Source organism: Eschscholzia californica, unplaced genomic scaffold (genome assembly GCF_041429995.1).
Source record: "Eschscholzia californica isolate CP2 unplaced genomic scaffold, dmEscCali1.0.p SCAF_6, whole genome shotgun sequence".
In the NCBI taxonomy this organism is placed as follows: domain Eukaryota; kingdom Viridiplantae; phylum Streptophyta; class Magnoliopsida; order Ranunculales; family Papaveraceae; genus Eschscholzia; species Eschscholzia californica.
In genome coordinates, this window is record NW_028238483.1 from 41,739,926 (window position 1) to 41,763,697 (window position 23,772).

At 36.3% G+C, this 23,772-nt stretch overlaps 4 protein-coding genes across 5 annotated transcripts; all 4 read left to right on the forward strand.

The window, feature by feature from the left end:
• Window positions 1-2,811: 2,811 nt before the first annotated feature.
• On the forward strand, window positions 2,812-6,410 carry LOC147535055 (hsp70-Hsp90 organizing protein 3-like). The gene is made up of 7 exons (XM_086647489.1): window positions 2,812-3,999; window positions 4,756-5,044; window positions 5,140-5,225; window positions 5,328-5,551; window positions 5,639-5,705; window positions 5,820-5,879; window positions 6,069-6,410. Exons 1-7 carry the CDS (start codon window positions 3,103-3,105, stop codon window positions 6,180-6,182), a joined length of 1,737 nt encoding a protein of 578 aa, XP_086503615.1. The 5' UTR covers window positions 2,812-3,102; the 3' UTR covers window positions 6,183-6,410.
• Window positions 6,411-6,971: 561 nt separating this feature from the next.
• On the forward strand, window positions 6,972-10,982 carry LOC147535056 (endoglucanase 4-like). Its single transcript, XM_086647490.1, has 7 exons — window positions 6,972-7,422; window positions 8,170-8,577; window positions 8,690-8,782; window positions 8,883-9,173; window positions 9,461-9,575; window positions 9,657-9,823; window positions 10,415-10,982. The coding sequence occupies exons 1-7, from the start codon at window positions 7,204-7,206 to the stop codon at window positions 10,742-10,744; spliced, it is 1,623 nt and encodes a 540-aa protein (XP_086503616.1). The 5' UTR covers window positions 6,972-7,203; the 3' UTR covers window positions 10,745-10,982.
• Window positions 10,983-13,490: 2,508 nt separating this feature from the next.
• Window positions 13,491-18,191, forward strand: LOC147535057 (endoglucanase 8-like). Of its 2 annotated transcripts, XM_086647930.1 has the most exons (8): window positions 13,491-13,508; window positions 15,353-15,511; window positions 16,108-16,515; window positions 16,803-16,895; window positions 17,044-17,220; window positions 17,330-17,414; window positions 17,628-17,791; window positions 17,868-18,191. In XM_086647930.1, the coding sequence occupies exons 2-8, from the start codon at window positions 15,464-15,466 to the stop codon at window positions 18,189-18,191; spliced, it is 1,299 nt and encodes a 432-aa protein (XP_086504056.1). In that variant the 5' UTR covers window positions 13,491-13,508; window positions 15,353-15,463. The 2 variants fall into 2 exon arrangements, with proteins under 2 accessions (XP_086504056.1, XP_086504055.1); XM_086647929.1 differs by lacking the exons at window positions 13,491-13,508; window positions 15,353-15,511 and having other exon boundaries at window positions 16,150-16,515; window positions 17,044-17,202; window positions 17,294-17,414.
• A 2,903-nt stretch (window positions 18,192-21,094) lies between these two features.
• Window positions 21,095-23,353, forward strand: LOC147535058 (endoglucanase 8-like). The gene is made up of 6 exons (XM_086648176.1): window positions 21,095-21,502; window positions 21,757-21,849; window positions 21,952-22,119; window positions 22,354-22,468; window positions 22,703-22,866; window positions 23,030-23,353. The coding sequence occupies exons 1-6, from the start codon at window positions 21,152-21,154 to the stop codon at window positions 23,351-23,353; spliced, it is 1,215 nt and encodes a 404-aa protein (XP_086504302.1). The 5' UTR covers window positions 21,095-21,151.
• The last annotated feature ends 419 nt before the right edge of the window (window positions 23,354-23,772 follow it).

The following is a 23,772-nucleotide window of genomic DNA, read 5'->3' on the forward strand; positions in this document are numbered from 1 at the left end:
ATAAATATGGTCTTATCTTGTTATTGATGTCATCTCATATTCACTCAACTCATGATGTCTAAAAATGACTTTTAGGTTATTACACGAAGATTCAGCGAACCAAAGAATGGAGATCTCTTCGTGATTCTGGCACAGAACCTGCAAAAAACTAAAAAATTTCTCTGGCGCCCGAGGCATTGGGGTGTTTTTGCAGTTAAAGAAGTTGAACTTTACATGGTTGATCATAGCAAATTGTTGCCTTTATACAAGGTCGGTTAACCGACTGCGATAACGAAAGTACGAGTTTAGAAGTTGAATCTTATATGTTTGTTTTATCTTTCTACGAACAAGTTTTCTTTTATATGCTTAGTGATGATGCAGTGATAAATCATCGTCTTAGATGAGACCATGTGTTTGACGGGCAGAAGAAAAATAAATTTCCTTGTTTGCATATCTTTTGTGTTTTCTTTTTAAATGCTCTTGTCGATTTTGTAGATATCATATGGGAAGTTGGCTTTCCGACATGTTTTAGCCTCTTACGATACTTAGATGTTGTCGACTTTTCCTCCAGGAACCTTAGATCAGGTTAGGGCTTATGTTGGGTAAACCAGAACCTAGATTCGACTTCCCGTGCCTTGAGACAAGACTAGCTTAAGGGTCAAGCTGATTTCCGTAGACTTTCCTCACTGCTTTAAGATCCGTGGCAGAGTTATGACCAGGACTGACATGGTTGTTTTTTAGTCAGGGAAGGGCTTAAGGCGCATAAGATACCCGTGCGGACCTCCCAGTTCCAGGCTTAGGTGACAGAGCTCTTTCGGATTCACCTCCCTGATGACTTGAACATGGATTGACCCGTTTGATCTGTGAACTTTCTGTGCCTTATGGACTCGATCACTAATGACCAATATTTGGATCATCACTGAGACACCAAGTAAAGTTGTTTCTTCGAGATTTTTTGTTCCATAACTATCTTTGGGGAGTTTGATTTCATTATAAAACACAATTTGTTTACTAATATGAAGATCTTCGGTTTTTATGTTTTAGAACTAGTCAAAGTAGTTGTGTTGAGCCATGTATGTTGATTCAGTAGACGTTTTCGACTTGCTTTCATACCCATTAGCACTGAGCTAGTTAGTTAATATGACTTTATTTATAAGTATTTGCGTCAGTCGATATTTTCAAGAAATTTCTAACAAACTCACTGACCACTTAGGTGTGCCACACTTATTCTAATGGTAAAACCTGACAGAATACCATTTATGTCAAAGTGATCTAGAAAAAATAAAAAAAAGTTACACTTCTATTTTTTCCTGCAAACTCAAAATTACAGGTTTCTTAAAGGTTTTGAGATTCCAAACATGATCGGCTAGATTTAAGTGTTTAAAGATACAAACACGGTCAACAACCCGTATTGGAGTACAAGATATCACTTAAAGGAAGGTCGCGGTTTTGGGGAATAAATAAAAATCTTCGGGGAATAAATTCTATAGGGAATTTATGTTTTTTTGTACATTCTCGGGGGAATATTTGATTTTGGTCCAAGAATTCACTTGATCAAACATTACACCCTAATCTTCATCTCATCCTCTCATATTGTTTATCTCTCTCTATATCTCTCCGGCCGATTCACACACTCTCTCAATGTTGCCCATTCTCTAGATCTCTCATTCTCCCTCATTGTTTGGTCAAAGAAGGACTGCAGTTTTGATCTGAAAAATGGTTTACACCATAGCCCTGTTGCTTCTCATTGTTCTCAAAATCGTCAAACGGAAATTGCTTCAAAATAGTTGGTTCTTGAATGGGCAGACAAGAAATTAAATCCATGATTTGCTGATTTCCATGAATAGAAGATGCCTGAGATTTGAAACACACGTTCGTGGGAGAATTAACTGACCCAAAAAAAATTCCAAATACATTTCAATTGGCAATTCATAATTCATAGGTGTTGGTTTTGTGTTTGAATCTTTTACCCAATTAAATGGGAAATCAAACCCAAGTTCTGGCCATCTGTATAAATCAAAGAATGATGTGATCGTGAGCATATGTCCACAACAGAAAAGAACGAGTTCCGAACTTCCATATAACTCTTCCATTTGTGGCTTCTATCTCACTGTTTCTCTGTTTCTATCTCTATCTCTCTCTCTCTCTCTCTCTCACCGTTCCAGCCCAGGGAAACTTTCATATAAATCAAAGAATGATGTGATTGTGGGCACATGTCTACAGAAGAAAAGAACGAGTTCCGAACTTCCATATAACTCTTCCATCTGTGGCTTCTATCTCACTGTTTCTCTGTTTCTCTTTCTCTCTCTCTCTCTCTCTCACACCGCTCCAGCCTAGAGAAACTTCTTTTTGTCATAAGTGTTTGAGAGAATCGAGACAAAGATAGAGAGAGAAAGCAACGATATAGTTGTACAAATTGAGATAAAAATGGAAGGAGAGAGAGAGATAAAGAAAAAGAGAGAAAGCGAGAACGAGCAGTTGAGATTGATATGGATAGAAGAAGAGATAAGAAATAAGAGGCGACAGTAGTGCTCGGAATGGTGGGGTTGGTCGGAAGTTGTGGTGTAGGTAATGAGAAGATGAAGATCAGGAGTCACAGTTCAATCAAGTAAAATTTTGGGTCACAAAATAAGTATACCTCCTAAGTCAATTTTGATTGACTAAGTTTTTCTTATTCTCCAAAGTCGCGACCTAAAGGAAATGCACCCTACAAGGCGGATAGTTAGTAAGCCTAAATTGGCCTTCCGGAAATGGCTATAACAAATAGAGGAGAGTTGGTCAAGTTTGGGGCCGAAAACCAATCTTGAGGGCTAAAGAGCCAAGTTAAACAAAGTAGGATCTCAAATTGGTATCCGGTCACTTCTTGGGGGCAAATAGAAATTAGCCCTCAACGAAACCTCGAACGTGCGAACTCCACACACGTACAACTCGCCGGCACAACCCCTCGAACATTCCAGAACTCCTCGTTAGACAGTCTTCCTCCTAGAACCCTCTTATCACTCCTTTTAAAAACGCCCCCTTTTCCTCCTTCTCCAACCTAAAAACCTCTCTCTCTCTCACTACAATTATTTATTTCAACACAACTCTAATCCATTGATTCTGAAACTTCATCTTGATTCTGTCATGGCGGACGAAGCAAAAGCTAAAGGTAACGCGGCCTTCTCCGCTGGTAAATTCACTGAAGCAATCGATTTCTTCTCCCAAGCAATCGATCTTGCTCCTACCAATCACGTACTTTACTCAAATCGTTCGGCGGCGCACGCTTCACTTCATCAATATAGTGAAGCCCTAATTGATGCTAAAAAGACAGTCGAACTCAAACCGGACTGGTCTAAAGGTTACAGTCGTCTGGGCGCTGCTCACGTAGGTCTCGGTGATCACGAAGAAGCTGTTTCTGCTTATAAAAAAGGTCTTGAAATTGATCCAAATAATGAAGCCCTAAAATCTGGATTAGCTGATGCTCAATCTTCTTTTTCACGATCTCGATCTTCATCTTCTTCTGCTTCTCCTTTTGGAAATATCTTTCAAGGACCAGAGTTATGGGCTAAGTTAATGGCTGATCCATCAACTAGAGGTTATCTTCAACAACCAGATTTTCTTAAGATGATACAAGATCTTCAGAAAAACCCTAATAATATTAATATGTACTTGTCGGACGAGAGGATGATGCAAGCACTTGGTGTATTACTTAATGTTAATCTGAGGACAGCAACTCCAGAGGAGATGAAGGAGAAGGAAGGTGGTGAGGTTATGTCTGAGTTGAAGAAACAGAAGGAAACTGAGCCAGTGAAGAAACCAGAGCCCCAACCAGAACCTGAACCAATGGATATTCCTGACGAAGAGAAGGAAGCAGTTGAGAAGAAAAAGGAGGCGCAGAAGGAGAAGGATCTTGGTAATGCGGCTTATAAAAAGAAAGATTTTGATACTGCAATTGCACATTACACTAAAGCTATGGAGCTTAATGACGAGGATATCTCGTTCATTACCAATAGGGCAGCTGTTTACTTGGAAATGGGGAAGGTAAGTTTTTTTTTTTTTTATCAGCAATTCTAAGATGACAGTTCATATTATTTGTTTTGTTTGTTTTAATTTCTACTTATTAGGGTTTTGAAAGATTTGTAGCTAGCACAATTTATGATGTCTTGGTAAGTAGGAACTGAGAATTAGAGTAAGCTTAGTTACGTAGTATAGACTAGACTGGGGGAAGCAAAACGACATTCTGGAATTGTCCCTTTGTACAGAGACCTTTTTGAGATTGAGCTATTATGGACGACCCCGACATAGATGATTGGAGATCGATCCTTTCTCGGCTAGGGAAAGAACCATGTAATCTGACAACCATGGTATTGGTTTATTTATATGCTAGGCGATATGATTTGTTAGGCCTTAGTGACTACCTCTTCAATCGGTATTTTGAGTAGTCTTTTGATGAGCCATGTAGTTAGGTGTCCATCTAATTTATCAAGGGCTCATCAATACTCAGGTAGCTCAAGTTCGGATTTGGAGTTAATCTATACTTCGCTGGGGACAATGCCATGATTTTGAATGTTTATTTAGATGCTTGGGAATGGGAAATGAGGTGTTGTAAAACAAAGAGCTCCATTGGAGACCAACCCCCTTCTATAGTCTATAAGAGACCATACTCTTCTATCTTCTGTAAGAGTTTTACTATCTAATAGTCCTGTTAATTCGTCATGATCTTACTAGTTGCTTGTGTTACTAAAGTCCTTTTAATTCGTCATTCTTGACTTCATAATGACAAATCTTCATGCACAGTATGAAGAATGCATCAAGGATTGTGATAAAGCTGTGGAGAGGGGAAGAGAAGTTCGCGCAGATTTCAAGATGGTTGCAAAGGCATTGACAAGGAAGGGAACTGCTTATGTGAAAATGGCAAAAACCTCCACGGACTATGCACCTGCCATCGAAGCATTCCAGAAAGCTCTTACTGAGCATCGAAACCCGGATACGTTGAAAAAGCTTAACGAGGCTGAGAGAGCAAAGAAAGACCTGGAGCAACAAGAGTATTTTGATCCAAAATTGGCAGATGAAGAGCGTGAGAAAGGTAGTAAACCCTAACATATTCTAAAGAGTTAAAAGGTTGAATATGGTTGTTTGATTCAAATCAGTTCCTGATCATGTCTCTGTATTTGTTCATAGGAAATGAGTTTTTCAAGCAGCAAAAATATCCAGAAGCTGTGAAACATTACACCGAAGCTTTGAGAAGGAACCCAAAGGATCCAAAGGTACTAATTTATCTTATTGTTTAAATTATAATCCGAAGTGCAGACGTGTTCCGATCTTTCCCCATTTTGTTTTTTTGACTTCTGTTGATTGTTATTCAACAGGTATATAGTAACAGAGCAGCATGCTATACAAAGCTAGGAGCATTACCTGAAGGTTTGAAGGATGCAGAGAAATGCATTGAGCTTGATCCATCATTCGCCAAGGGTTACACTAGGAAAGGTGCTATCCAGTTCTTCATGAAGGAATATGACAAAGCTTTGGAGACCTACCAGGAAGGTTTGAAGCATGACAATAATAACCCAGAACTTATGGACGGTGTGAGAAGGTAAATATGTGGCTCGGATCATAATGACTACGGGATTGATGTTGTATATTGCAAATTTGTGTCTGATACCAAAAAATTTCTGTGCAGATGTGTCGAACAGATTAACAAGACTAATCGTGGTGATATTAGCGAGGATGATTTGAAAGAGAGACAGGTATGTGTTAATACGATCCTGGTCATTTTGTGTACTTTATTTTTGATGAACCGATTTATGTACGTGGAGATGGTTTGAATATGTAATATAAAAAATCATATTCCCTTTTTGCAGGCAAAGGCTATGCAGGATCCTGAAATCCAAAACATCTTATCTGATCCAATTATGAGACAGGTATGTCAATTGTTATTGGAATGTGACTTGTTTGTATTTGAGTTCTGCCGCTAAGATGACACCAAGGTCGGCTCTATTTAGAAGAGTCAAACACTATAGTCAGGCCTAAACGTTGATTTGATTGAAGATTTTATATCTGATTTAGGAAAAAACCTTGTGTAATGAAAATGTGTTTGGTTTTGATTGAAGGTGTTGGCTGATATGCAAGAGAACCCAGCTGCAGCACAAAAGCATCTAAAGAATCCTCAGGTTATGAACAAAATACAGAAGCTGGTGAGTGCAGGAATTGTTCGGCTAGGATAGAAGACAAATGAGGGAGGGCAATGGAGCTGAAGGTGTAAGTTGTCAAGGCAGTAGTAAATTATCAATTTCTGATTTTGTATCCCACCATTTGACTTGTGCATGATTGAACTGGGGGTTGTTCTTTTATAGGTCTAGGGTTTTGGTCATTGAACGGTTTTAATGTTATTTCGAGCTGATTTCTTTGTTTTTAAGGGATAACGAATTTAAGCAGTACAGTTTGAATTTCAATTGGCTATTTGGCTGGATTAACTTTCATGATTTTGGAGCAGTACAAATCGGTCTTCGATCCGGTTCTGTATGACCCGATCAAGTTCGGTTGGTCCATTTAGCCGAACTCAATTAATTAAATCAAATACCTAAAATCAATTGAGTTATAACTCAATTACCGAGCTCAATCAATTAACCAACTCAGTCAATTAACTAAAAAAGTTAACTTAAGCAAGAAGGAAGAAAGTTAGAATTCAATGTCTCTGTTTGAATACCTAAAATGATCTACTAATGTTTACATGTATAATTGGGTTGGTTTGGTTTGTGTGGTTTTCAAAAGTTCAAGTGGTATGAAACAATGAACGTTTGGTTCGGTTGTGCCGAGTTTGGTCTGGTCAGTTTGGCCGACCATATAGGCTGTGTTTAAAATTTATTCCCTTTAAAAACCTTGTGTGCCCATAATACTTCCACAAGCAACAAGAATCCGGATCGGGCCGGGTGGGGGGAGCATTTTCCGTTCAAGATTCAAAACCACCTTTTTGTATCGTCCCCATAAGAAAGAGAGATGCTTAGAAGTCTAAAGGACGAAAAGTTACCCCCAACTTTACCGCTAATATCAGTAACGGTTTACTCTCTCTCTCTCTCTCTAACTCGTATCTTCATCAACCGGATATTTTGGGTCCGTGCCCAAATTTTGCGTTGAACTCCATTAATCTTTCTATCTTTACTCAATCATTTCCATATAACACTCGGAGACTTGACATATTCTAGAGTGAGAAAGTGGAAGAATTCTACAGAGAGAGAGAGAGGGATAATGGGAGTGCCAATTCAGATGGTCATCATGGTGTGGGTAGTGATGATAATGGTGGGAAGGGTGTCAGGAGGAAATGGTGATTATAAAAAGATCAATTATGGGGAGGCTTTAACTAAGAGTATATTGTTCTTCGAAGGACAGAGATCAGGGAAATTACCTTCTTCACAGAGGTTGAATTGGAGGAAAGATTCTGCTCTTCATGATGGAGATCAAGTCCATGTAACTTATCACTCTTTCTCTCTCTCTCTCTCTCTCCAAATAATAATTTGCAAACAGGAAACTATTGTTAGGTGTTTTTTTTGTTTCTAGAGTCTAGCGGTGGGAATCGGTCCGGTCCGCCTATCGGCACGACTAAACTTCTCGGGCTAGTCTTGATTGGGAACTGAACCTTTCCGTGCATTCAATCACGCGGTCTGATCCGGTCAAAATCACAAATTCCTTTTATCATGACCCGCTTGTGACCAACTGAAGGGACGGGACTTCTCCATATCGGGTCGGTCGAATTCAAGGCTGACCACCAACCGAATAATCAAATAATGAAAAAAAGTTTAATATTAAAATACATATATCGCAAGATTCTAGAGGGTAGTACAAAATTACAAATCATACAACATAAGGAAAGTTCAGTATTGAGCCCCTTACATAGTTCGATCACACCCTAAAATTAAAGGTCCCGTCAAGACCCTTTGATCACTTCTCGCATGTTAAATACCGGACATGCCTGTGATGGGTATCAGATACCCGCAGTCCTCAAACTCGGACTCAAGCGAGTATCAGGTTATCGGGCCGTTTTCCCATTCTTACTTGAGTCTGCATCTGGTTCATCTTAATCCGAGTTATCTGACTCAAGAGAAAATTAACTCAAACAAACTTTCTGAAATATGACTTGAAACAATTTAAATGCACCGAGTAATATTTGATATCCCACCTGATAAAAAAGCCAAACTCACCCTTATTTTCATACAGGTGAACTTAGTAGGAGGATATTACGACGCCGGGGACAACATAAAATTCAATTTTCCGATGGCATATTCGACAACAATGTTAGCATGGAGTGTTTTAGAATTTGGAAAGTTTATGGGTTCAGATCTGAAATATGCACTTGAAGCTGTTAGATGGGGAGCTGATTATTTACTCAGAGCTACTAGTGTCCCTGGCATAGTTTACGTTCAAGTTGGTGATCCTTACGCTGACCATAACTGTTGGGAAAGACCAGAGGACATGGACACCCCTCGGACTGTTTACGCTGTTAGTCCCGATAAGCCGGGGTCTGAAGTTTCTGCTGAGATTGCTGCTGCACTAGCTGCTACTTCCATTGTGTTTAAATATACAAATCCTCTTTATTCAGCTGAGCTTCTAAACCGTTCTGCCACGGTAGTAAACCGTTGCTATATACACGTTTCTAACCCAGAAATCCTTCTTTATATTACATAAAATGTTCCATATCGTTTTGTTTAGTAACTGGTTTTGTTGTAATATGGTTTAGGTGTTCAGTTTTGCTGATAAATATCAGGGATCTTACAGTGACAGTCTCGGACAATGGGTGTGTCCTTTTTATTGTGACTACAGCGGTTACAAGGTACAATTTTTCGGAAATATGATTTTAGTAAGTTTGAGCTCAAACTCTAATGTTTGATTAATACAGTAACTTCTTTTTTTCTCTTTACTCTTCCTTACAGGATGAATTGATATGGGCAGCGTCGTGGTTACACTGGGCCACAAACAAACGGTTCTACTGGAATTATGTGGTTAACAATATCCACACTTTGGAAAGTAAACCAAAATTCGGATTAGACAGAACCCGTTTTCCCAAATTTAGAGTAGCAGAAACTGGTCCTTACAGAGTTGGTGGTACTAATTACGAATTCAAATTCGGAGCCAAAAAACCTGATACATTCAATGGTGTTGGCAACTTTGCTGAATTTGGATGGGATTCAAAAAATGCTGGAATTAACATATTCTTGTCCAAGGTAATTCTGAGCTTCTATTCTGATTCTTCTGAGTTGGGTTATTGGACCCTGACATATTTATCCACAACCAAAGGCCCAATGAATTGGAGGGAAACTAGTGATGTCTCAATTGGGCCCGACCAGCTAATATGTTGCTCGGACTCGACCATACAGTAGCATAGTAGTATGTACTCTAGCTGCCAGGCTTCTAAATGGCCCTGTTCTACCGGGCTAACTGACTGGGCAGAGTGGCCATTTTTAGGTGAGTCTGGGCAATTTTGTAATCTCTTCCTTTTTTCTTGGTGTAGCTACTATTGAAGGGTAAGGGCACCAGATTCGTTGAGCCATTCCAGTCGCATGCAGATAAATTTATATGTACAATACTACCGGAATCACCATCAAGAAGCGTACAATATTCCCCTGGTTTATCTCTATCTCAAATTCAATTTATCAAAATTTCATTTATAATGATAATAATATTAATTAAATTTTAAAAATGTATAGGGGGGCTTTTATTTAAGTCTGGGGGAAGCAACATGCAGCATCCGACAGCTCTCTCTTTTCTTTTGCTAGTTTATGCTCGAAACTTGAATTATGCAAACAAGGTCATCAATTGTGGAAATGGTGTTATTGCTACTCCTTCCAGGCTTATTCAAGTTGCCAAAAGCCAGGTAGATATGTCTCTAGTATTATGTGGGGGAACCTAGAAATTTTAAGTTGGGGCAGAAAACTTTCCAAGTCTCAGACTCTCAAAGATTCCCAATCGGCCACCCTCGACTCTCGTGGCATGGCTGACACACCACGACCACACTTTGGACGACCCTTTAACATGTATTGTTGTGTCGTGGCTAGATCTCGAAGGGTCATTCACGACCATAACCGGGAGTATGACATGGCTGTGCCCATAGTCTGTGACGAGGTAAGGCACCAACTCGTGGACTATCAACAAAAGAACTTGTGGATGCCAGTGGAGCTTGATGGGCTGACATAGCCAACCCTCACACTGTCACAGTACAACCAATTGGCACGGCCATCAACATGTTGTGTTTGTGTCGTGGCTAGACCTTGAAGGGTCAGCTACGACCCCAAGGAGGGATGACATTGCTATGTGCATGTCGTGAGTCGTGACGAGGTGGAGCTTAACGGGCTGGGTGGTGTGGCAACCCCTCTAACCTACACCCACTGTTTTTCGGGCCACATGGTCCATAAGGAAACTTTATATTTTGTACAGCATATTAAAATGTGAATTTTTTTGTGTGCAGGTAGACTATATATTGGGAAATAATCCATTGAATATGTCATATATGGTGGGGTATGGCGAGAAATTCCCACAAAGAATACATCATCGAGGATCTTCAATCCCATCCGTTGATCAACATGAAGATCGCATTGAATGCAAAAGTGGGACCCCTTATTTTGAATCCAAAGGTCCAAATCCAAATATATTAGTAGGAGCTGTTGTTGGTGGACCTGATATAAACGACGCTTATGCTGACTCGAGATCACAATTTGTTCAATCCGAACCCACCACTTATATCAATGCCCCTTTTGTTGGTCTTTTAGCATACTTCAAGAATCATCCCCTCACATAACAACATATATATAATATATATATATATATATATATATATATATATAGACACACACATCTAATCGTTGTAATTCTTTAGAAGTTGAATTAGAGTTTGTTGTTATACTTGATTGTAATTTTTGCCTTCGAGAAAGAGCAAGTGAGATTTTTGTCCAACAAAAATGGATAAAATGCAAGTTCAAACCTAAATAGGTAATTATATAATGTATTTTTGTGGTAAATGATCTTGTTGAATTCTCTATTTTCTGTTCTCTACTTTTTTATTTATCTATAAGAACGAGAAATCTTGACTGTCGGAAATGAATCCTACCGTCAGAAGAAAGTAAGACATGTATAAACATGCTAGGTTTAGTGTAATATTATTTGCGTTTAGATAATAAAATCTCATTCAAAATTTGAGTTGTTTCGAATCAAGTTTTAGAAAGCATGTGTTTTCTTTTCTTTCGGGTTTCTTTTCGGTGGAGTTTTTTGACTAGCTAGAGTAGCAGTTGTTGCGCTTGCGCACCTACCTTTACGAGTGTGGGATTGCTATAAATTCTGATTCTTTGTTTGTCAAGAATCTCGACTTTGCTGGTGCTTTTAGAAATATTGGAAATTCTACAAGCAACCATCATCTTCTACCTGGGTCAAAGGTACCCTGAACCCCTTCGGCTCGGGCCCATCGGCACCCACTTCACTGGGCGGAGCATCAATTCTGAATTATGGAGAGCCTAACTTTAGAAGTCAAAAGGGTCCGGGTTGTCTTCGGCCAAATCGAGGTTCTAGAGAAGTTATAATTTTTTTTTGGCTAAAGAATAGAGAAGTTACATAAATTTGATGGTTATTATTGTTATTATATTAATGACATTAGATTAGGGTTTGTATCAATTTGCTTGAAGTCTCTAATTGTGAAATTATAACTTGTGTCCACCACTTTTGACGCAGCGGAAAATTCCGTAAAAGAATTAGAACTTCGTCTAAAACTTATGAAACTCAGAAAAAGTCTTAGATCTTCGTCTACAGACTTATGGAACCGAAATTAATAAGATTTACTACTAAAATACCGAACTTTATTGATAAACTTGAATGATTGAAACAACTTCTAGACCCCTTTTATATAGGCCTAGGGTTTCTTAATCTTAGTCAAACTCAAATAGCACTTTCTAATAAATAAAATACTAATTTCCTAAACCTAATCAAATTCTAATAACAACTTCTAAATAAATAAAATACTAGAATCTAAAACCTAAAAGGTTTCCTAAAAAATATAAAACTGCTAAAAATAATAATTCTCTACTAACAAAAATATTATGCTACTAAAATAACTAGATTTTAAGATATCCAAGATACTTGGAATATCTCATGAAAATCTCCCCGCATCAGTCTCCTCCACTTCAAAGAAACTCGCCTCGAGTTTACTGATTGATTGGAAGGTTGTCTTGGATGGTACACCCATGAGAAAACTTTGTCGTGAATTGTGCATGGGAATCACCAAGCTATCAGATTTGACTGAGGATTTTACTAGGCCATAAAATATTTTCTGCCTATATTTGTAATTTGACTCAAGCTCTCTTTTCACCCCAAAAATAAACTTGTACAGATCATGAGTATAGTGATTGAAAATTATGAACTTCGATGAAGACTTTCGAATAAAATTACTTGTCAATCCATGTGAAACAATTTGAGATTCGCAAAATTCTGAGAACAGATCTACGTATGAAGGAACTTCAATTGGACTAATGTCTGACTTCCGAAGTTTTTCACCTTCCTTTGATTCAGCTTCTTGAACAACGTCCTTTGTCTCAATTTCCTGAACAACGTCCGTTGTCTCAATTTCCTGAACAACTTCCTTTGACTCAATTGGTTGAACCACTTCCTTTAACTCAATTTTCTGAATAATTTCTTCAGAAATAATTATTTTATTGTGTAAATTGATTTTAGGAGACTTATCCTTGAACACAATAACGTCGGATTTTGCTTCATGAACAATATTGTTTGAATCGTCTATGGTGATAATTTGTGGCGGTTCAACATTCTCTAAGGGAGTCGTTTTTACCTTTTTAATAGTTAAGTGAGGTTGTTCTTCCCTCCGAAATCCAAACTTCCTATATTCCCGTTCCTCAGCTTCAATTTTTAAGGCCAAGTTGTACGCCTCCTGAATAGTCCAAACTGTAACTATCCCCACTTTTTCTCGCAAACTAAATTTTAATCCGCTTAAAAATCGATTTGCTATAACATCTTCATATTCTATAATGTTCTCCATACTGTTTCTTTGAGCCAGTTTTGAAAACTCCTCATAGTACTCACTCACTGAACGCAACCCTTGTCTACAGTTTTGGTATATCCTTAACAAGTGTTGTTGATAATCAGGAGGTAAGAACCACTCCTGCAAGTTCTCTTTCATAGACGGCCAACTCTGAATTGGAGCCCTTCCTTGTCTCTTCCTTTGAAGTTGTAATTGATCCCACCAATCTGCAGCACTCCCTCTAAGTCTATAAACAATGATTTTAACTATCTGCTCACTGAGAATAGTAGCACACTTATTAGTGACATGTCGTTCGACCTTATCTAGCCAATCGAAAAACTCTTCAATAGTTGAATAACCATCGAAAATTGGTATTTCTTCGTTGATGTTATACTCATTATACTCTCTACGTGGGTACACTTGAACTGAAAAATTGTTACCATGATAGTAATTCTCCATATTGAGTGATTGATAACAAAATAGAGAACGAATAATAATCTGATTCTTCTTTCTTTTTTTCTTTTTTTTTTTCTTTTTTTTTTAAACCAACTTTAGATGCATCTTTGGCAAATCCATCGATGTGTTCTAAAGTGATCTTCGCGTAGATGATATCGAACCAGGCAAATCCTCGCTCTTGATGCCAACTGACGCAGCGGAAAATTCCGTAAAAGAATTAGAACTTCGTCTAAAACTTATGAAACTCAGAAAAAGTCTTAGATCTTCGTCTACAGACTTATGGAACCGAAATTAATAAGATTTACTACTAAAACACCGAACTTTATTGATAAACTTGAATGATTGAAACAACTTCTAGACCCTTTTTATATAGGCCTAGGGTTTCTTAATCTTAGTCAAACTCAAATAGCACTTTCTAATAAATAAAATACTAATTTCCTAAACCTAATCAAATTCTAATAACAACTTCTAAATAAATAAAATACTAGAATCTAAAACCTAAAAGGTTTCCTAAAAAATATAAAACTGCTAAAAATAATAATTCTCTACTAACAAAAATATTATGCTACTAAAATAACTAGATTTTAAGATATCCAAGATACTTGGAATATCTCATGAAAATCTCCCTGCATCAACTTTCTGGTGTCTCATAGAAGTGTAAATCTAGGATTTGTTATACTTGGGTATAAATAAAGTAGAACTAGATTAGTTGAGCTTTAGGCAACCTCAGATGATCTGTAAAAGACATCTAAATAATAGGAGAGGAGGGTATCTTTCCCCCTCCTCCCAATCACCCAATGGCTAGGTTCTCCTCTCAAATGTTTATCTCTAATGGACCAGATTTAACCTCTCAAATTTAGTGGGCGGGATTTGATCGTTTTCTGATCATGAATCTTGATATATTTTGTGTTATCTCTTCATGCTGTATCAACGCCCTGCAATGATGACTCTTGTAGTCTATTTCTACAAAAAACGAAACAATGACTTATCATATATGCCCTTAAGGTGTTAATTTTACATTTTCGCTGTACCAAATGATTACAAGGCTATATGTTATGACAACCAAAATGGAAAAAAACAAAGGATAAAAATTAGGAAGGTGCAGAAATTCCCAAAATTGACCAATATAATTTTTGTTTTGTATTTTTTCTTGTTGTTTGGGTGATGTTGTTAAAAGTCTGTAGCTCGTGGAGTTTCCCTTTCAATTAAGATTACAATATAACAAGCTTACGATAGTTACAAAAAGAGCTCAAGTTTTATAATTATACTTATTTCTAAATAATATTAGAATTATTAAAAATGGTAAATAAAATTACTAAAAAGAATAGGGGAATAGAATCTTGTTCTACAACTATTGTAATGATGTTGTTCCAATAGTTTCTTTGTTTCTTCTTTTCCTTAAAAAAACCCTACCAAATTTTGAACATGGATTCAAAATGATCAACCCCAAATTAAGATCACAAATTATTGTAAATAAAAGAATCACCAAATTATTAGTTTCTCATTTTAGTAAACAGAATAAGTGCTATCTTCACACAACTAAATTCAAACTTTGCCTTCATAACCTACTCAAATTGCCTAGATAAGAATCGTAAGATGAACTATGTATCTAACTAGACCTTTCAATATTTATTATCTTTCTTAAGTAAAAAATCTTAGTTTTAAAAAATTCTATAGCTTTTATAGAAAAACTTGTGTCTCATTCTCTCTCAATCTCTCTTAATTATATTAGAGTGATTGTTTACTAAAGTGTGAGATATAGAGAAAAAGAGAAGAGAGATGAGAAAAGAGAGAGAGATGAGAAAAGAGAGAGAGATGAAGAAAGAGAGAGATATGAAGAAGTATAGGTCATTTTATGAAATGTTGATAGTAATATCTTTTTCAATCAATGTATTGTTTGTAATTTGGATGATTTTGAATATGGTGATGAGGGAGAATTCATCAAATGATAGAGGAGTTCATGACTACAAAGATGCATTAACAAAGAGCATATTGTTCTTTGAAGGTCAAAGATCAGGAAAATTACCTCCTACCCAAAGAATGACTTGGAGGAAAGATTCTGCTCTCAATGATGGTCTAAATTTCGGGGTAAGATTTTGATACTACTTATAATATAGTCTTGATTTGATTGATTTTGTAGATAAATAAAATCCTATTTGTATACGTATCATAGGTCGACTTACTTATACTGAAACAATACATTTGTCAATGGGTTTAAAATTCACCGACCCAAAAATACTGGCTTAGCCATATAAATTGCAACAGGGGAAATGCTTTTGTATGTATAGTTCGACTGATAGTCGGACTATAAAATTATGTTGATGTGGCATCACGCTGCCCATATATTTTTATCAATAATTTTAGTTTGAAAATCCAAGGAAGAGTCTTAGTAAAACTTTAATTACGAAAATTTCATGACATTAGGGAAGAGGCTTAGTAACACTTTAATTTTAGCCGTTCTCAAGCAATAAAGGCTATATTCTTGTAAATCTATTTGCGCCCTTTAGTTGAACATGTAATATTTCTTACTTCTTATATGAAAATACTTCAAATTCCATCTACCTTCAAATGGATTTTCGTCCATGATTATTTATTAGTTTCCATGTTATCTAAATTGTTTGATAATTTTCTATTTATTTTATTGCGACGGTTTGAAATTAAATTTTGTGCTTTTCGAAAATTAGGTGGATTTAACAGGAGGATACTACGATGCGGGAGATAACCTAAAATTCAATTTTCCCATGGCTTTTACAACAACTATGTTAGCTTGGAGTGTGATAGAATATGGCGATCTCATGGGCTCTGATCTAGGACATGCTAAAAACACGATTAAGTGGGCGACCGACTACCTCTTGAGATCAACCGACATCCCTAATGTGGTTTACGTTCAAGTCGGGGAACCTTATAGTGACCATGCCTGTTGGCAGCGACCAGAAGACATGGACACTGATCGGACTCCTTACGCCGTGAATGCTACCCATCCTGGTTCGGAGGTCTCAGCCGAGATAGCTGCTGCCCTAGCAGCTTCATCTATTGTGTTTAAGTCATCTGACCCTGCATACTCCAAAAAACTTCTTAAAAGGGCAAAAGAGGTAAATATTCTTCAAAGAGTTCATAGAGATGCAAATCTATAAGTAACGGTTCTCATCCAATGTGTAACTAATGAACATTATTAGTGACAGTCTGATAACCGTCACATAAAGGTTTGAAGGAAGTAATTTTATATTTCCTACAAAAATTAGGCATATTAAAAATAGGTATCCCTTATGTTGAAAACAAGCTTTTCTATTCAAAAATAAAATAATGAATTAATTTCGGTTATTTCAATCGTTTGTACTTGCTAAAGGTATTTTCCGATCCTAATGACGTGTTTTTATAGGTGTTTAGATTTGCAGATACATACCGGGGAAACTATAATGATAGTCTTGGTCCAATTGTATGCCCTTTTTACTGCGATTGGAGTGGTTACACGGTAGCTCCTCAATGTTATTACTATTTTATTATTACTTTAAATTAAGTTGATGCATACTCATTTAATTTTGATCGGTTTGGACTAATTTTCGGTTCATAAAAAGAAGACTAATTTTGCGGTTTAATTTCTTTGGACATGATTATTGAAGGATGAGTTAGTGTGGGGTGCTGCATGGCTATACAAGGCTACTCACATGACTAGCTATTGGAATTACATCTTAGATATGAATTTAGGTCGATATAATTCATCATTTGGCGAAATCGGGTGGGATAACAAGCACGCTGGTGTCTATATTCTCACTTCCATTGTAAGTAACTTTATCTATGTAGATCATTAGACAGGATTAAGAATTTTTTGTGCTAAGAATGAATTCAATAACTATTTCTACATGGAATCAGGAATTATTGTTGAACCATTCGCTACCGGATACGAAGGAGAAGTCATACCAAGTAAACGCAGATAACTTTGTTTGCAGTCTTCTACCCGATGCCACACCGAGGAGCGTCAACTACTCCTTAGGTACACATATTTACTCTATTTTGATTTGAAGTAGATGAGTAATTTTATCTGAACACATTACTTAAGATAATACATCTAAATTAGATTGTATCTTCTAAAAGATGTTATAATGATGTAAATAAAAGATTTTTAAATTTTTGTTTCTAGTAAATTAAATCAGTATATATAATATAAAATAATACTTACTTTTCAAAATTGAAAATTATAATCCAGGTGGACTCATGACGAGACAAGTAGGAAGCAATCTACAAAATCCAACGGCGATGTCGTTCATTTTACTTACTTACGCTCGGTATTTGGACCGTGCTAAGCGAATTGTTCATTGCAACAATAAAACTTTAACTCCTGATAATCTAATTGCAATAGCAAAAACACAGGTAAAATCAAGCGTTTATTTGTATTTTTTTTATTTTTTAGAATAAAAAAACATAATGTAATGTTTTTGGTTAATAGGTGGACTACATTTTGGGAAGTAATCCATTGAACATGTCATATATGGTGGGATATGGAAAAAAATTCCCCCAAAGAATACATCATCGAGGCTCATCTTTACCATCAATCGATCAACACCCACAACACATAGAATGTAATGGAGGAACGACCTATTTCGAAAGTGAAAACCCCAATCCAAATTTGTTGATCGGAGCTGTTGTTGGAGGACCAGAAGGAAATGATGAATATCTTGATTCTCGATCAGAATTCCGTCAATCAGAGCCTACAACATACATAAATGCCCCTTGTGTTGGTCTCTTCGCTTACTTTTCTTATTACCATTGATAGAGTTGCATTATTTTCCATGTGGTTTGATTTTGTGTCTCTAATTACTTATTATTAGCGACACTTTCATGTAAACCCCTCAAGCTTACATAGCTATGGTTTCGTAAGGGGATACGTATGTTCTAAAAGGTGGGCAATGCTCCCTAACAAGTTACCGATAGCAATGGTTCACATTAACAAAATAAAATGCAGATTTTTAGCAAAGATAGTTTCCACAATCCGTTGCAATAAGCTCTTAAATCACCATGGATAAGATTAGCCCATTAATTTTTTTTTTTTGAATATGGATGTTATTCATTACATGGATTCCACTTCGGGAATACTCAAATTCAATAACCATAAATTCCACCTCCTATGAGGATCAAACCTGAGACCTCTAGAATTTTTAGAGTTTATGTCAACACAAATCAGTTGACAACCCAACTTTTGTAACGGCCTTATAAACAATTGTTGCTTGAATATCTGTTCGTAGGTTTTTATTGTTGCATACAAAGGTCACTGAAACTTTAACGCAATTCTCGGGGTTCTCTGTTTGTACCCTAGAATTCTTGTAGTTGGGGTCAGGCACTCTGTGGGTCGTCCATGGGTTCGAGGACTCCAACCATGATACTAGTAAAGGTTTGAGTAAGAAAACACCTATACTTATGCACTAGTCCGGAAGGTTTGAATCGGAGTGTCATTTTTCCTAATGAAATTGTTGATTGTTGGGAGTTATAATATTACAAGAATTTTATTAATTTCACAACTGAAATAATTATCTTGAGAGTGTGAAGTGTGAAATATTGATGAATAAATATTGGCCCTAAGTTTCACCACCTCATCTTATTTTTTAGTCAGACAAAGTCGTAGGCGAACTTCTATAGTAGGTGATTTTTCAGTCTTTATAGTTTTATTTACATCAAAACAAAAATATGAAGCTTCTCCCATTTCCGTACTTTTTACCATAAAACACAAATAAAATGCTTAAATAGTTTGAATATGATCTTAGAGAAAAATAATTGTTTGATTTGGAATGTGTCTGTCGACCAAAAAACTTTAAGTAATGAAGTAGTGTTTGTGGTGAATGGAAGATTTAATGGAGAAGCTCGTAGGTTTTTGGGAGTGGTAGAGGATTATCGTTTTTTTTAATCAATTTGACCAATATTGACTTAGTGGTGAGTGTGAAGAAATTTGACTCGATCACGACAAATTGACCCAATCAACTCAAATGTAAGTGTTGCGGGTAAAATCAGGTAAAATTAGTGAGTGTATATAAAATTCCCATCGAATTAAAGGAACAACAATTAAGTGGAGGTTCTTACTTGGAAATTCCGCTGTTGGAGGTGCCTAAATAATATCCCGAGCACGATAAGTTATTGGAACTACTCTTTACTATTTCTTTTAAAAGTAATTTTCTCTTATCAGTTTGTCTAGTCGGGAAAATATCGTCGGCAGATACTTGTCGTTCATTTGCTTACAACTTTTTCCTACCAGAAGAAAAGATACGAGGAAAATACTTTCGAGAAAAACGGTAAAAAAAGAAAGAAAACAATCAACAGTTAAAATTGACAAACAAAATTATGATTTTGAAAATAATTTTAACATGAACAAACTGTAGGGACCAAAACTTTAGTTGACTACAAATTGGGTCCATATTTTGAAAAAATGATTGATATATTTATTGGAATATTTTGTCTTTTACAAGATAGATTTTCTTACTAAAGAGTTTTTTTAAAGGACATATAATAAGAAATAAATTCTTTACTCATTTCTACTTACTTTAAATAAAAATTTATGAAAATTTGATTTGTCCAAAATGACAATAATCTAGGGTTTGAAAATAAATTGCAGTTTAAGAATATATAAAGAATTCACAACAAAATAATTTCCCAATCAAATTCATACCTTTATTACCTTAGCATTATACTAAATACCAAAGTAAAAAATCTACCATACCAAATAAGCTCTAATTAAATTAAACAAGGATTAAGATAATTTCAAATTTAAAGTGCGTCATAAATCTACCCTTCCATAAATATTTTCAAACCTTATAAACCAAAAATTAGTTTGTTTCCCCCTCTCTCTATCTCGCTCAAGTTTTTGGTCGAATAATTGAGAGAGACATTGATAGAGAGAGGGGGTGTGGATTGGGCTACTTAGAGAGAAGAGGAAATAATGGGGAGATCATATTGTAGAATGTTATTTCTAGTTGGGGTTATATTTATGACAGTGATGAAGAAGGATTCATTAGCTGTTCAAGTTCATGACTATAAAGATGCATTAACAAAGAGCATATTGTTCTTTGAAGGTCAAAGATCAGGAAAATTACCTCCTACTCAAAGAATGACTTGGAGGAAAGATTCTGCTCTCCATGATGGTTTCAATGTGGGAGTAAGTTGTTGATACTCTATTTACTTGTATGTGTAAAAATGTCGATTTATGTTTTTTTTCGTAGAAGTCTCCATAAGTCTTTTGTATTGTTAGCTTGTCTCGAACCGTTCAACCAAAAGTTTTTGGCAAGACAGAAGACTTTCTGTATCTAGTTTTTAATCAGTGACATTTACAAGAAAATGATTGTTGATGAAATAATTTAACCTGAGTCGCATTGCATAAGATTTTTGGCGAGTCTCTAAGTATAATTTTAAAGGGAAAAAGTTATTTCATTGACTAATTTTAATTTCTCTCCTCTTTAATGAAAGAAAATATTTTACCTCCATTCATTTCTATTAATTGGTTTCTGACATTTTTGGGTTTGATTTGTAGTAACTTATATTTTTGTTGCAACAGACTCTACAATATTAAACCATCTAGAACAACCACTTGCAAAGTATCTTCTGATAGTTTGTTTGAACGAGATTTTTAGCTATTTCGACAATTCTCATTATTAGTTGGTAATGGTTTAATTGATTTTGATATTTTATTAGTTGGATTTAACCGGGGGATATTACGATGCTGGAGACAACTTGAAGTTCAATTTTCCCATGGCCTTTTCAACAACTGTACTGGCATGGAGTGTGATAGAGTTCGGCAATCTCATGGACTCTGATCTAGGACATGCTAAAGACGCGATTAGATGGGCGACTGACTACTTTTTGAAATCGACTCAAATCCCTAATGTGGTTTATGTTCAAGTCGGAGAACCTTATAGTGACCATGCATGTTGGCAACGTCCGGAGGACATGGACACTGATAGAACCGCCTATGCTGTAAACGCGACCCATCCTGGTTCAGAGGTTTCAGCTGAGATTGCTGCTGCCCTAGCAGCTTCCTCTATTGTGTTCAAGTCATCTAACCCTAAATATTCCAAGCTACTCCTTGATAGGGCTTCTCAGGTGCCATCTCCTCATATTCTCCTTTTCCTCTTTAAATAATTTTTTTTTGGGATGGTTTCCATAAATATTGGCAACACTTAAAAGATTTAAGCATATAATTTTGTTGGTTTTACAACGGTTCACATATAACCACCCAATATTAGGTTGCTCCCTCAGAAGTCAGAACTCATCGGGAGCGACGGTTCAATTAGAACAGGTAAAATGCAGATTTTTTGGCAACGCTTTTAACAATGCTTTTTGTATATCTTTTGTAGGTTTTCACCTTTGCAGACAAGTATCAAGGAAACTATAAAGACTGTCTTGGACGTGTTGTCTGCCCTTTCTACTGCGATTGGGGTGGTTACGACGTACTACTCCTTCCCAACATTATAGTAATAAAAATGTGCTATTGTTGTTAAAATCATTTCGGTCTTAAATTTTGATTGTTTTTCCGACTTTAACTCTCGTAGGATGAATTAGCCTGGGCTGCTTCTTGGTTGTACAAGGCTACAAATAATGCTAGGTATTGGAATTATGCGGTTAATATGAATTTAGTTTCAACAATGGATATGAAAGAGCAAAACTGTGAATTCGGGTGGGACGACAAGCATGCCGGTGTGTATGTGCTCGCTTCGATTGTAAGTTTTTTAAGTTAAATGCACTCTACTTAGATTGGATTTAAATTAAATTTGAACGATATAAACTGACTTATTTACTTAAAATTCCCGATTAATTTCGGTTGAATTGAGGCTTATCGAGTACAAGCTTAGATAAAATACCTAATTCAAAAGCCATGGTAGTTTTTGGTTCTAGAGAGTATTCCATGAGTAGTTGGGATGATTCGAATTCTCTTTTTTCTTTTCTTTTGCTAGAAACAATTAATGGATCGCTCATCACCACCCAATTTTGAACAACGGTTGAATGCAGATAAATTTGTTTGCAGTCTCCTACCTGAATCGACATCAAAATCGGTCAAATACTCTCCAGGTTTAATATCCTAATTTTATTTTCATTTAACATTAATGTAGCTTGTCATTATCAATCAAATTTCTTCATCCCCCATTTAACTTCAGTTTATAGCTAGATGTTATCAAAGACACCCAAATTTAGTGATGTGAAGCACATTATAACAATTATTTCGTTTTACTAATTAATTAAATTAGTAAATTATATTAAAAATGAGTAGAATATAACTCTATTTTCTATGACATTGTCATTTAGGTGGGCTTATGTTCAAAGACGACGGAAGCAATATGCAAAATCCAGCAGCACTTTCGTTTTTGCTACTTATTTACGCTCGCTATTTGGGCCAAGCTAAACAAGTTATTAAGTGTGACAATAAACCCGTAACTCCAGATAGACTAATTGCACTCGCCAAGAGCCAGGTAATTAAATCTCAACTCTCTGATCCATCTTCTATATCGACCAAATCCGACAACATTCTCCTTCTCTTGTTTTTGTTGTCGGATTTGGGGTTGATAGGAATATGACTATTGATAATTTATACGAAGAGGTTTTGAGATTATAAAATTTTAAATGTTTTATTAGGTGGACTACATTTTGGGAAGCAATCCAATTGGCTTGTCATATATGGTGGGATATGGAAGTAGATTCCCACGAAGGATTCACCATCGAGGCTCATCTCTACCATCAAAAGATCAACACCCAGGACACATAGAATGTCATGGAGGCACTCCCTATTATGAAAGCCAATACCCTAACCCTAATTTGCTGATTGGAGCTGTTACTGGAGGACCTAGTATTGATGATAAATATGCAGATTCTAGATCATTATTTGTCCAATCCGAGCCTACAACTTATATAAATGCTCCTCTTACTGGCCTCTTGGCTTATTTTTCTCATTATTATTGATACTGAATAGAGAGTCCAGTCCACTGGCCTTTTCCACCACTTAAAAGATGGATTTATACACTTTAAATTATGAGAAAAAAAGATGTAGCATTTTATTTGCATTCAACATATAATGTAGTACATGCAGTTATCTTTTCATGCTTGTACCAATATATAGTGCTTCAATTGTTGAGTGCAAAAGCAACAAAAACATGTCTTTTGGTTAGACCTCATTCCTTTTCAAATCTCTAGCATGGGCAATGGCGTGATTGAGAATTTGTGTAGTTGTGCCGGAAATAACACCTTGAAAAATCTATATAATAAAATAGGTGGATGGGTGCTGACTGGGACAAACCTCTGGATAAATCCAGCCGTCCCACCCACATCACCACTGATTCCCACCGTTGGATTGGCAAAATCTATTAGCACCCGGGCGCAAT